We start from the raw sequence: 14,194 nt of genomic DNA, 5'->3' as shown, positions 1-14,194 counted from the left end.
TAAAAAACGAGAGGGGCGTGCAAGAGATGCTGTCGGTGGCCAGAAGAATTGCGGGACACTTTCGGCGTACAGGCACCACGTACAGAAGACTGGAGCACCACCAAAAACGCCTGAACCTGCCCTGCCATCATCTGAAGCAAGAAGTGGTAACGAGGTGGAATTCAACCCTCTATATGCTTCAGAGGTTGGAGGAGCAGCAAAAGGCCATTCAAGCCTATACAACTGAGTACGATATAGGAGGTGGAATGCACCTGTCTCAAGCGCAGTGGAGAATGATTTCAACGTTGTGCAAGGTTCTGCAACCTTTTGAACTTGCCACACGTGAAGTCAGTTCAGACACTGCCAGCCTGAGACAGGTCATTCCCCTCATCAGGCTTTTGCAGAAGAAGCTGGAGACATTGAAGGAGGAGCTAACACAGAGCGATTCCGCTAGGCATGTGGGACTTGTGGATGGAGCCCTTAATTCGCTTAACAAGGATTCACGGGTGGTCAATCTGTTGAAATCAGAGCACTACATTTTGTCCACCGTGCTCGATCCTAGATTTAAAACCTACCTTGGATCTCTCTTTCCGGCAGACACAAGTCTGCTGGGGTTCAAAGAACTGCTTGTGACAAAATTGTCAAGTCAAGCGGAACGCGACCTGTCAACATCTCCTCCTTCACATTCTCCCGCAACTGGGGGTGCGAGGAAAAGGCTCAGAATTCCGAGCCCACCCGCTGGCGGTGATGCAGGGCAGTCTGGAGCGACTGCTGATGCTGACATCTGGTCCGGACTGAAGGACCTGACAACGATTACGGACATGTCGTCTACTGTCACTGCATATGATTCTCTCCCCATTGAAAGAATGGTGGAGGATTATATGAGTGACCGCATCCAAGTAGGCACGTCGGACAGTCCGTACTTATACTGGCAGGAAAAAGAGGCAATTTGGAGGCCCTTGCACAAACTGGCTTTATTCTACCTAAGTTGCCCTCCCACAAGTGTGTACTCCGAAAGAGTGTTTAGTGCCGCCGCTCACCTTGTCAGCAATCGGCGTACGAGGTAACATCCAGAAAATGTGGAGAAGATGATGTTCATTAAAATGAATTATAATCAATTCCTCCGTGGAGACATTGACCAGCAGCAATTGCCTCCACAAAGTACACAGGGAGCTGAGATGGTGGATTCCAGTGGGGACGAATTGATAATCTGTGAGGAGGGGGATGTACACGGTGATATATCGGAGGATGATGATGAGGTGGACATCTTGCCTCTGTAGAGCCAGTTTGTGCAAGGAGAGATTAATTGCTTCTTTTTTGGTGGGGGTCCAAACCAACCCGTCATTTCAGTCACAGTCGTGTGGCAGACCCTGTCACTGAAATGATGGGTTGGTTAAAGTGTGCATGTCCTGTTTATACAACATAAGGGTGGGTGGGAGGGCCCAAGGACAATTCCATCTTGCACCTCTTTTTTCTTTCATTTTTCTTTGCGTCATGTGCTGTTTGGGGAGTAGTTTTTGGAAGGGCCATCCTGCGTGACACTGCAGTGCCACTCCTAGATGGGCCAGGTGTTTGTGTCGGCCACTTGGGTCGCTAATCTTAGTCACACAGCTACCTCATTGCGCCTCTTTTTTTCTTTGCGTCATGTGCTGTTTGGGGGGTGTTTTTTGGAAGGGCCATCCTGCGTGACACTGCAGTGCCACTCCTAGATGGGCCAGGTGTTTGTGTCGGCCACTTGGGTCGCTTATCTTAGTCACACAGCTACCTCATTGCGCCTCTTTTTTTCTTTGCGTCATGTGCTGTTTGGGGGGTATTTTTTGGAAGGGCCATCCTGCGTGACACTGCAGTGCCACTCCTAGATGGGCCAGGTGTTTGTGTCGGCCACTTGGGTCGCTTATCTTAGTCATACAGCTACCTCATTGCGCCTCTTTTTTTCTTTGCATCATGTGCTGTTTGGGGGGTGTTTTTTGGAAGGGCCATCCTGCGTGACACTGCAGTGCCACTCCTAGATGGGCCAGGTGTTTGTGTCGGCCACTAGGGTCGCTTATCTTAGTCACACAGCTACCTCATTGCACCTCTTTTTTTTCTTCTTTGCGTCATGTGCTGTTTGGGGAGTAGTTTTTTGAAGGGCCATCCTGCGTGACACTGCAGTGCCACTCCTAGATGGGCCAGGTGTTTGTGTCGGCCACTTGGGTCGCTGAGCTTAGTCATCCAGCGACCTCGGTGCAAATTTTAGGACTAAAAATAATATTGTGAGGTGTGAGGTGTTCAGAATAGACTGAAAATGAGTGGAAATTATGGTTATTGAGGTTAATAATACTTTGGGATCAAAATGACCCCCAAATTCTATGATTTAAGCTGTTTTTTAGGGTTTTTTGAAAAAAACACCCGAATCCAAAACACACCCGAATCCGACAAAAAAAATTCGGTGAGGTTTTGCCAAAACGCGTTCGAACCCAAAACACGGCCGCGGAACCGAACCCAAAACCAAAACACAAAACCCGAAAAATTTCCGGTGCTCATCACTACTGGCTACCTGGGTCGTTGAAAGGTTAAACCCTGGTAGCAACCAGGGTTGGATTCCGGGGTACCACAACCCAGGTAGAAACTTTCACACCTAAGACTGGACCTGGGTTGGCCCAGCAATAGCCTGGGTTATAAGTTTGATGTGAAAGGAGTAATATTTACTATGCAGCCAATCTGGAGACAGACATTATTTTTCAAACATGTAATGAACAGCAATTATACCCATTCATACCACTATTATTCAGCATTTTACTTATGTCGGATACATTAATACAAAAAGTAGCCTGACAGGTATGAATTAATTATCTACTACCCTAGAGTGGGGGTAGATTAAAGAAATGGGAATTGGATCATGCCCTACATTATTTCTAAATAGCCTATTGAGACGGGATCAGTACTAAATGCCGCCGGCCGGAATCCCGGCGGTTGAAATACCGACGCCGGAATCCCGACCACACAATCCCGACAGGGGTGGCGAGCGGAACGCAGCCCCTTGCGGGCTCGCTTCGCTCGCCACGCTCGCCACGCTCGGCACACTATTATATTCTCCCTCTATGGGTGTCGTGGACACCCACGGAGGGAGAATATGTCGGGATTGTGGCGGTCGGGATTCCGGCGTCGGTATTTCGACCGCTGGGATTCCGGCCGGCGGCATCTTGACCGCATCCCATTGAGACAGACCCCACTGCCATACATATGCTGGAAACCAATACAACTTCTTCCATGAAATTCTAGTTTGCAGGTATAGCATTATAACATGCAGTACTATTACATACTGTAGATCAGTGCCATGGTCCTATATTCACCACGTTATCTTATCAAAGTGGGGTCTCACTATTCGCATGACTGCTGTAAGTGATAATGTTGAATATGGGATGCAGTCAGCATCCCGCCGGTGTAGATGTCGGCAGTCAGGTGACCGACGCCGGAATCGTGACACCACTTGGTATCCTGGTGCCGGAACCCCGTCTGCCGGCATCACGTAGGTAAGTATTAGGTTGATGGTTAGGGCCCGAGGAGAGGGAGGGGGGGGTTATGGTTAGGCACTACAGTCTTAGCCCAAGCTGCCACATCCTGTGATTAGCCGTAGCGCCCCCCCCCACCCCCCCCTCTACACTTTATTGCCCCAGGAGGGTTAGGGTTGGGGTAGGGGCAGGGGAGGGGTAAATTACTAACCCTGTCTCCTGTCTGCATTTTAAAAATCGGATTGCTGTGATCGGTCATGTGACCGCCGGTATCCCAAATGCAGGTATTACCTATCACACCCATCCAGCCTGTTTTGGGCTGTTTTTGATTACCTGGAATACTGTATACTTTGGTCTCAGAGAGAATTGTGATGCATCTCTGGGGTGGTAAACAGAAAGGATCCTAGACCTTAAGTGGGAGCACATAGGAGATAGGCATAGGGCAATTGTGAGAACAGCAGAGTGGGAGGCCCCAGGGAGTAATTGGAAGGAAAACCAGTCCACCCACCACCCTTCCCCCTGTCAAATACAAATGACTTATTTTATGTCATACAGTATATACAGTACAATATTTATAGATATGAGGGTGTTACGCATCTCTGGAACCGAGTACATAAAGCACACACAGTAGTTACAGTTACCTAGAACTAGTGATGAGCGGATTCGGTTTTACTCGGTTTTACTCGGTTCTCAACACAGAATCTTATTGGCTATCCAAAACACGTGACATCAGTGAGTCAATAAGATTCTGTTTTGAGAACCGAGTAAAACCGAATCCGCTCATCACTACCTAGAACACAGTGGATGTGAGGAAGGAATAGTGGAGCAGATGTATTAACCTGGAGAAGGCATAAGGAAGTGATATGTGCAAGGTGATAAACGCACCAGCCAATCAGATCCTAACTGTTAATCTACATATTGGAGCTGATTGGCTGGTGCGTGTATCACCTTGCACATATCACTGGTTTATCACTTCCTTATGCCTTCTCCAGGTTAATACATCTGCCTCAGTGTGCCTTGCTTCCCTTTTTGTTAAAGTCAATGAATATGCCAATTACTTACAGAAACCTAATGGTTATGGCTGGGCTAATGACATACAGTATGTAACTTTTTTTCTACTTGAAGTAGCTTACCAGACTGTACTACAGGCCTGAAACAACATAATTATAGTAAGGGAGATATAATAACAAATTTGTATTTTTGAATGTTTTCTTTTTAATTTCTTTAACCTGTTTACAATACAGATTATACCAGTCTGGATTAGTTATTTTTGCAATTCCTTCCCTGCTCAGCAGTAGAGTTTTATAGCTATGTATATATTTATATTTAGTCTAACTTTGAACTGAAATTTACATTAGGAATTTTTTTATCCAAACTTTACACAATTAATTTTTCTATATTCATATTTTAGAAAGACAATGATTTATCTCACCATTTTACCAATCATCATAACATATGGCCCAAGGTACTTGTTCACACCAAAGATATCGAGCAAACGAATATACCAGTAGATGATGTTCACACAGTATATCACTCGCCCATAGCTGCTGAACGGCTGCTCTTGCAATCGAAACACCATCCCGATAGAGAAAAGCAGGATGGAGATGAGATCTGTGACATTCCAGTATTCCTGCAGCCATACTTTAAACTTCTGTAACAACTTCCCCGGTTCAGACATTAAGATCTGTAAGGTTGTAGAAGACATGGTTAAATGTAGAATGTAACTGTACAGTTTAAACAAGTCTGCACCAAGAAACCTATATGTGATTGTGTGAAACTTCATTTCACTACATATTGGTCACCTATATGGTGTATTCGGATATAGCACTTTATGCAAATGCATTACATTGTAAAAATAGGATTTTAATTACCTACCGATAAATCATTTTCTCGTAGTCCGTAGAGGATACTAGTACCATGGGGTATAGACGGGTTCACTAGGAGCTATGGGCACTTTAAGAATTTGATAGTGTGGGCTGGCTCCTCCCTCTATGCCCCTCCTACCAGACTCAGTCTAGGAAACTGTCCCCGAGGAGACGGACATACTTCGAGAGGAGGATAGATAAGGATAGTGGTTAGATTCCGATCAGCACACAACAGGAGGAAAGCCAAGCTAACCAAACTTGAAACAGGAACAGCAATGAATGAACCAACATTACTTAACCAAGTAACAGTGCAGGAAGAACAAAGCACTGGGCGTGCGCCCAGTATCCTATACGGACTACGAGAAAAGGATTTACCAGTAGGTAATTAAAATCCTATTTTCTCTTACATCCTAGAGGATACTGGGGTCCATTTAGTACCATGGGGATGTACCAAAGCTCCTAAACCGGGTGGGAGAGTGCTGAGGTTCCTGCAGAACTGACTGACCAAACTGAAGGTCCTCAGAGGCCAAAGTATTGAACTTGTAGAACTTTGCAAATGTGTTCGAACCTGACCAAGTAGCTGCTCGGCAGAGCTGTAAAGCCGAGACACCCCGGGCAGCTGCCCAGGAAGAACCCACCGACCTAGTAGAGTGGGCCTGTACAGATTTTGGACATGGCAACTTTGCCGTGAAATAAGCATGCTGGATAGTAAGTCTGATCCAGCGTGCAATTGTCTGCATTGAAGCAGGACACCCAATCTTATTGGGATCAAAAAGAACAAACAGCGAGTCCGTCTTTCTGTGATGACCTGTTCTTTTCACATACACCTTCAAAGCCCTCACGACATCCAAAGACTTTGAAGTAGCAGAGGTGTCGGTGACAACCAGAACCACAATAGTTTGGTTGATGTGAAACGCTGACACCACTTTAGGAAGAAATTGCTGATGAGTTCTGAGTTCAGCTCTATCCTCATGGAAAATTAAATAGGGACTTTTGTGAGACAAAGCCCCCAGCTCTGACACACGTCCTGCTGAAGTGTGATGGTCTTCCACATAAGATATTTTACGTCCACCTCCTGTAACGGCTCAAACCAGTCCAATTGGAGGAAATGCAGCACCACCTCAAGATACCAAGGTACCATGGGAGGCACAAAGGGAGGTTGGAAGTGCAGAACACCTTTCAAGAACGTCTGGACCTCAGGGAGAGAAGCCAATTGTTTCAGAAAGAAAATAGACAAGGCCAAAATCTGGACTTTTATGGAGCCCAGACGTAGGTCCACATCCACTCCTGCTTGTAGAAAAAATAAGATTTTAAACCTACCGGTAAATCTATTTCTCCTAGTCCGTAGAGGATGCTGGGGACTCCGTAAGGAGCATGGGGTATAGACGGGCTCCGCAGGAGATAGGGCACCTAAAAAGAACTTTGACTATGGGTGTGTACTGGCTCCTCCCTCTATGCCCCTCCTCCAGACCTCAGTTAGAGAACTGTGCCCAGAGGAGATGGACAATACAAGGCAGGATTTAGCAATCCAAGGGCAAGATTCATACCAGCCGACACCAATCATACCATGTAACCTAGAACATACATAACCAGTTAACAGTATGAACAAAACTACAGTAACGGTCCAAGACCGATGTCAACTGTAACATAACCCTTATGTAAGCAACAACTATATACAAGTCTTGCAGAGTTTCCGCACTGGAACGGGCGCCCAGCATCCTCTACGGCAGTGATTTTCAACCTTTTTAAATTTGTGGCACACTAAGAAAATTTTTTAAATTGCCAAGGCACACCATCAATTTTTTTGGCCCCGCAGTAATAAAACACATTGGCTCCCACTGTAATAAAACAGATTTATATTAATGCGTCACACCTACCCAAGTGTAATTCCACTTACCCCCCCCCCCAGAATTGCCACAAACCTGCCCCCCATAGTAATTATACACACCTGTCCCCCCCACCCATAGTCAAGCCACACACATGCCCCCATTGTAATTCCCTACACCTGTCCCACCCATAGTAAATATACATACCAGCCCTCCATTATCATTACACACGCCCTGCCCGCACATAGTAATTATACACACAACTAATCCCCTTACATTAATTCCCCCTCGCCCCCCACCATAGTAATTCCTTGCACATATAAAAATATGTGCAAGGAATATCTAACATATAATATATATATATATATCTAACCTTAAATCTATCTTTCCCTCTCAGTGGGGAGAAGCGAGGAGCACTAGGACAAGGCAGCATGGAGGAGGAGGAGAAGCGTGTGAGCGTGCACTGCAGATGGGGAGATCAGGCCGGTTGATGGGGAAGTGCAGTGCTGCCCGGCAAGCACAGGTACATCTGGCTGGTGACAGCGGAGGGTCTATGTGCGGACGGCGGCGCCGGGTCAGTGAGCGGAGGGGCAGCGCCGGGTCAGTGAGTGGAGGGGCGGCGCCGGGTCAGTGAGCGGAGGGGCAGCGCCGGGTCAGTGAGTGGAGGGGTGGTGCCGGGTCAGTGAGCGGAGGGGCGGCGCCGGGTCAGTGAGCGGAGGGGCGGCGCCGGGTCAGTGAGTGGAGGGGCGGCGCCGGGTCAGTGAGCGGAGGGGCAGCGCCGGGTCAGTGAGCGGAGGGGCAGCGCCGGGTCAGTGAGTGGAGGGGCGGCGCCGGGTCAGTGAGCGGAGGGGCGGCGCCGGGTCAGTGTGACAACAGGCAGCGGGCATCTCTGGCTGGCAGTGGTGGCGGCACACCCGGCAACTGCCTGCGGCACACTAGTGTGCCGCGGCACACCTGTTGAAAATGCCTGCTCTACGGACTAGGAGAAATAGATTTACCAGTAGGTTTAAAATCTTATTTTCTCTTACGTCCTAGAGGATGCTGGGGACTCCGTAAGGACCATGGGGTTTATACCAAAGCATCCAATCGGGCGGGAGAGTGCGTATGACTCTGCAGCACCGACTGAGCAAACGCTAGGTCCTCATCAGCCAGGGTATCAAACTTGTAGAATTTAGCAAAAGTGTTTGACCCCGACCAAGTCGCCGCTCGGCAAAGTTGTAAAGCCGAGACGCCTCGGGCAGCCGCCCAAGAAGAGCCCACCTTCCTAGTGGAATGGGCCTTAACCGAATTTGGTACCGGCAATCCAGCCGTAGAGTGAGCCTGCTGAATCGTATTACAGATCCAGCGAGCAATAGTCTGCTTCGAAGCAGGAGCGCCAATCTTATTGGCCGCATACAGGATAAACAGAGCCTCTGTTTTCCTAATTCTAGCCGTCCTGGCTACATAAATTTTTAAGGCCCTGACTACGTCCAGGGATCTGGAATCCTCCAGGTCACTTGTAGCCACAGGCACCACAATAGGTTGATTCATATGGAACGAAGAAACCACTTTAGGCAAAAATTGCGGACGTGTCCTCAGTTCAGCTCGATCCACATGAAAAATCAAGTAGGGGCTCTTGTGTGACAAAGCCGCCAATTCTGACACTCGCCTTGCTGATGCTAAGGCCAACAACATGACCACCTTCCAGGTAAGAAATTTCAACTCAACCTTGTTAAGCGGTTCAAACCAGTGTGATTTTAGGAACTGCAACACCACGTTCAGGTCCCATGGTGCCACTGGAGGCACAAAAGGGGGCTGGATGTGCAGCACTCCCTTTACAAACGTCTGGACTTCTGGAAGAGAAGCCAATTCCTTCTGAAAGAAAATCGAGAGGGCCGAAATCTGTACCTTAACAGAGCCTAATTTCAGGCCCATATCCACTCCTGTCTGTAGGAAGTGGAGAAGACGATCCAGATGAAAATCTTCCGTAGGTGCATTCTTGGTCTCACACCAAGACACATACTTTCGCCAGATACGGTGATAATATTTTATCGTCACCTCCTTCCTAGCCTTTATTAACGTAGGGATGACCTCTTCCGGAATCCCCTTTTTCGCTAGGATTCGGCGTTCAACCGCCATGCCGTCAAACGTAACCGTGGTAAGTCTTGAAATATACAGGGCCCCTGCTGCAACAGGTCTTCCCTCAGAGGAAGAAGCCAGGGATCTCCTGTGAGCATCTCTTGTAGATCCGAGTACCAGGCCCTTCGAGGCCAGTCTGGGACAACGAGTATCATTCGTACTCTTCTTCGTCTTATGATCCTCAACACCTTTGTGATGAGAGGAAGAGGAGGAAACACGTAGACCGATTTGAACACCCACGGTGTTACCAGAGAGTCCACTGCAATTGCCTGAGGGTCCCGAGACCTGGCGCAGTACCTCTGAAGTTTTTTGTTGAGGCGTGACGCCATCATGTCTATTTAAGGAGTTCCCCAAAGACGTGTTACTTCTGCAAAGACTTCTTGATGAAGTCCCCACTCTCCTGGATGGAGATCGTGTCTGCTGAGGAAGTCTGCTTCCCAGTTGTCCACTCCCGGAATGAAGACAGCTGACAGAGCGCTTACATGATTTTCCGCCCAGCGAAGGATCCTTGTGGCTTCCGCCATCGCGACTCTGCTTTTTGTCCCACCTTGGCGGTTCACTTGAGCCACTGCTGTGACATTGTCTGATTGAATCAGAACTGGTAGGTTTCGAAGAAAACTCTCTGCTTGTCGAAGGCCGTTGTAAATGGCCCTGAGTTCCAACACATTGATGTGTAGACAGGACTCCTGGTCTTTTAAACAGTATACAAAATGCAGATATGCGCACCCTGGGATATTGCAGGATAATTGTATGTTCTGTGAAGAACGTTCAATGTTCAAGTGTTCAAATCCTTCCCTTTGAATCAGAACAGAGTTCCTCCTTTTTCCCTCAAAAACACAGAAGTAGGGAATGTATAGTGAAGTACAGTTTTATTAGGAGTGTAAATAACAAACAAATAAAAGTAATAATTCCACCAACTATTAGTGGGGCAAATGTGCGTACCAGAATATGTGGGGTCCCCAACAAAGGTTACCCTATAGCACTTGTGAGGTGTTAAACAGATACCTCCCAGGATCTCAGTACTGTTCCTCCTCTGGCCGTGGTATTCCTGGGTACTCCCCCTCTTACTGGATCAGTCGCAGTCTGTCCCACAGTCTGTGGGACAGACTGCGACTGATCCAGTAAGAGGGGGAGTACCCAGAAATACCACGGCCAGAGGAGGAACAGTACTGAGATCCTGGGAGGTATCTGTTTAACACCTCACAAGTGCTATAGGGTAACCTTTGTTGGGGACCCCACATATTCTGGTACGCACATTTGCCCCACTAATAGTTGGTGGAATTATTACTTTTATTTGTTTGTTATTTACACTCCTAATAAAACTGTACTTCACTATACATTCCCTACTTCTGTTTTTTTGAGGGAAAAAGGAGGAACTCTGTTCTGATTCAAAGGGAAGGATTTGAACACTTGAACATTGAACGTTCTTCACAGAACATACAATTATCCTGCAATATCCCAGGGTGCGCATATCTGCATTTTGTATACTGTTTAAAAGTTTCCTTGGAAGTGGGGGTGACCACTTCAGCGGAGTCTGCAGCACTGCCGTGTTGGAGCGCTGGTTCGAAAACGCTTTTTTAATAAGGACTCCTGGTCTGACCAAAGACCCTGAAAATGTTTTCCCTGTGTGACCGCTACCCATCCTCGGAGGCTCGCGTCCGTGGTAACCAGGATCCAATCCTGAATTCTGAACCTGCGACCCTCCAGGAGGTGAGCACTTTGCAACCACCACAGGAGGGACACTCTGGTCCCTGGGGACAGAGTTATTTTCCGATGTAAGTGCAGATGGGACCCGGATCACTTGTCCAGAAGGTCCCATTGAAAAGTCCTTGCATGGAACCTGCCGAAGGGAATGGCCTCGTAGGCCGCCACCATTTTCCCCAGAACTCGAGTGCATTGGTGAACTGACACCCTTTTCGGTTTTAGCAGGTCTCTGACCATGTTCTGTATGTCTTGGGCTTTCTCTATTGGGAGGAAGACCTTCATTTGTTCCGTATCCAGTATCATACCTAGGAACGGTAGTCGAGTTGTCAGAATCAACTGTGACTTCGGTAGATTTAGAATCCAACCATGTTGCTGGAGCACTCTCAACGAGAGCGCCACACTGTTCAGCAATTTCTCCCTTGATCTCGCTTTTATCAGGAGATCGTCCAAGTATGGGATAATTGTGACTCCATGCTTGCACAGGACCACCATCATTTCCGCCATTATCTTGGTGAAAATCCTCGGGCCGTGGAGAGTCCAAACGGCAACGCCTGAAATTGGTAATGCCAATCCTGTACAGCGAATCTCAGGTATTCCTGATGGGGGGCATATATGGGGACATGAAGGTACGCATCCTTTATGTCCAGAGACACCATAAACTCCCCCTCCTCCATGTTGGCTATTATCGCTCTGAGAGATTCCATTTTGAATTTGAATCTTTTTATGTACAGGTTTAGGGATTTCAGATTCAAAATAGGTCTGACCGAACTGTCCGGTTTCGGAACCACAAATAGGGTTGAGTAGTAACCTCTTCCCTGCTGGTGCAGGGGAACCTTGATTATCACTTGCTCTATACACAGCGTTTGAATTGCAGCTAATACTACATCCCTTTCCGATGTGGAAGCTGGTAGGGCCAATTTGAAAAATCGGCACGGGGGCACCTCCTCGAATTCCGATTTGTAACCCTGGGAAACTATTTCCACCACCCAGGGATTTAGGTCCGAACTGACCCAGGCCTGACTGAAAAGTCGAAGACGTGCCCCCACCGGTGCGGACTCCCTCAGGGGAGCCCCAGCGTCATGCTGTGGGTTTTGGAGCAGCCGGGGAGGACTTTGGTTCCTGGGCACCTGCCGAAGAAGGTGCTCTCTTGCCTCTGCCCTTACCTCTGGCGAGGAAAGAGGATCCCCGACCTCTTTTGGACTTGTGCGACCGAAAGGACTGTATCTGATAGGGTGTTACTTTCTTTTGCTGTTGGGGTATATAAGGTAAAAAATTTGATTTACCTGCTGTGGCTGTGGAAACCAGGTCCGTCAGCCCATCCCCAAACAATACATCACCCTTGTAGGGTAGTACTTCCATATGTTTCTTGGAATCCGCATCACCCGTCCATTGGCGAGTCCATAAGGATCTTCTCGCTGAGACAGACATGGCATTGGCCCTAGATGCTAGCAATCCAATGTCCCTTTGAGCATCCCTCATAAATAAGACTGCGTCTTTAATATGGGCTAGAGTTAGGAATATAGTATCCTTATCCATATTATCAAATTGATCTGTCAGCTCATCTGTCCAAGTTGCAATTGCGCTACACACCCATGCCGACGCAATTGTCGGTCTTAGCACAGCACCAGTATGAGAATAAATACACTTTAAGGTAGTTTCTTGCCTGCGATCTGCAGTGTCCTTAAGGGCTGCTGTGTCAGGAGACGGTAGCGCCACTTTTTTGGACAAGCGCGTCAGGGCTTTGTCCACAGTGGGGGGGTGATTCCCAAATCTCCCTGTCCTGCTTAGGGAAAGGGTATGTCATATAAATTCTTTTGGGGATCTGCGGTCTCTTATCCGGAGTCTCCCAAGCTTTTCCAAAGAATTAATTTAATTCATGAGATGTGGGAAAGTTAATAATCTGTTTCTTTTCCTTAAAAATGTGTACCCTTGTGTCGGGGACAGAGGGTTCATCCACAATATGCAACACATCCCTTATTGCAACAATCATACACTGAATGGTTTTGGTCACCCTAGGGTGCAATTTTACTTTGTCATAGTCGACACTGGAATCAGAATCCGTGTCGGTAGTAGTGTCTTGTGTTAAGGAACGCTTTTGAGACCCTGACGGGCCCTGTGAGTCGGTCCAGTCTGAGGATTGACCCCCTGATGTCCCCCCTAAATCAGCCTTATCAAGCTTTTTATGTAAAGATGCCACACTTGCATTCAACATATGCCACATGTCCATCCAATCTGGAGTCGGCACAACCGACGGGGACACACCACTCATTTGCTCCACCTCCTCCTTGGAAAAGCCTTCCGCTTCAGACATGCCGACACCACGTACCGACACCCCACACACACAGGGATTAACCTATAAGGGGACAAAACCCCAACCAGGCCCTTAGGAGAGACAGAGAGAGAGTATGCCAGCACACACCCAGCGCTTAATAACACTGGAAAAATATGACCAGGTAGCGCTTTTATATATATATAAAATGACCAGATTCCCACTCACTGCGCTCAAAATGCCCCCCTCCTCTTTTTTCCAGCCTGAATGTTCAGCAGGGGAGAGACCAGGGAGCCAGCGTTTTCCTCATGCAGCTTCTGTGGAGAAAATGGCGCTGGTTAGTGCTGGGGATCAAGCTCCGCCCCCCCGACGACGGGCTTCGGTCCCGGTGATTTTTTTACAGAAAATGGCGGGGGATCGTAGAATTACTGCCCAGCAGCCTAATCTACCTTGTCAGTGCCCAAATGTGAGGTTTATTGCTGCCCAGGGCGCCCCCTCCTGCGCCCTGCACCCTTCAGTGCTGCTCTGTGTGTGTGAATGGGAGCAATGGTGCGCAGCTTACCGCTGCGCGCCTTACCTCATGAAGATCTGATGTCTTCTGCCGCCTATGATGTCTTCTGCCTTCTCATACTCCCCCGGCTTCTATCTTCGGCATCTGTGAGGAGGACGGCGGCGCGGCTCCGGGACGAACCCCAGGTGAGACCTGTGTTCCGACTCCCTCTGGAGCTAATGGTGTCCAGTAGCCTTAGAAGCAGTGCCCAACTTGACAAGCCAGCTCTGCTTCTCTCTCCTCGGTCCCACGATGCAGGGAGCCTGTTGCCAACAGGACTCCCTGAAAATAAAAAACCTAACAAAATTCTTTTTCCACAGAAAACTCTGGAGAGCTCTCTGCAGTGCATCCATTCTCCTCTGGGCACAAGATCTAACTGAGGTCTGGAGGAG

The 14,194-nt window shown here is 48.1% G+C and overlaps 1 protein-coding gene across 3 annotated transcripts in view; it reads right to left on the bottom strand.

Annotated features, from left to right (window-relative positions):
* Positions 1-14,194, bottom strand: part of TRPM3 (transient receptor potential cation channel subfamily M member 3) — a 694,734-nt gene that overhangs the window by 156,213 nt on the left and 524,327 nt on the right. For all 3 annotated transcript variants that reach the window (XM_063913891.1, XM_063913889.1, XM_063913890.1), the window contains one exon: positions 4,903-5,154. In XM_063913891.1, coding sequence (XP_063769961.1) covers positions 4,903-5,154 — 252 coding nt within the window. The remainder of the gene's footprint in view (positions 1-4,902; positions 5,155-14,194) is intronic.

This window comes from Pseudophryne corroboree, chromosome 1, assembly GCF_028390025.1.
Source record: "Pseudophryne corroboree isolate aPseCor3 chromosome 1, aPseCor3.hap2, whole genome shotgun sequence".
Taxonomy (NCBI): Eukaryota; Metazoa; Chordata; class Amphibia; order Anura; family Myobatrachidae; genus Pseudophryne; species Pseudophryne corroboree.
This window is presented reverse-complemented; position numbering and strand designations above follow the sequence as displayed.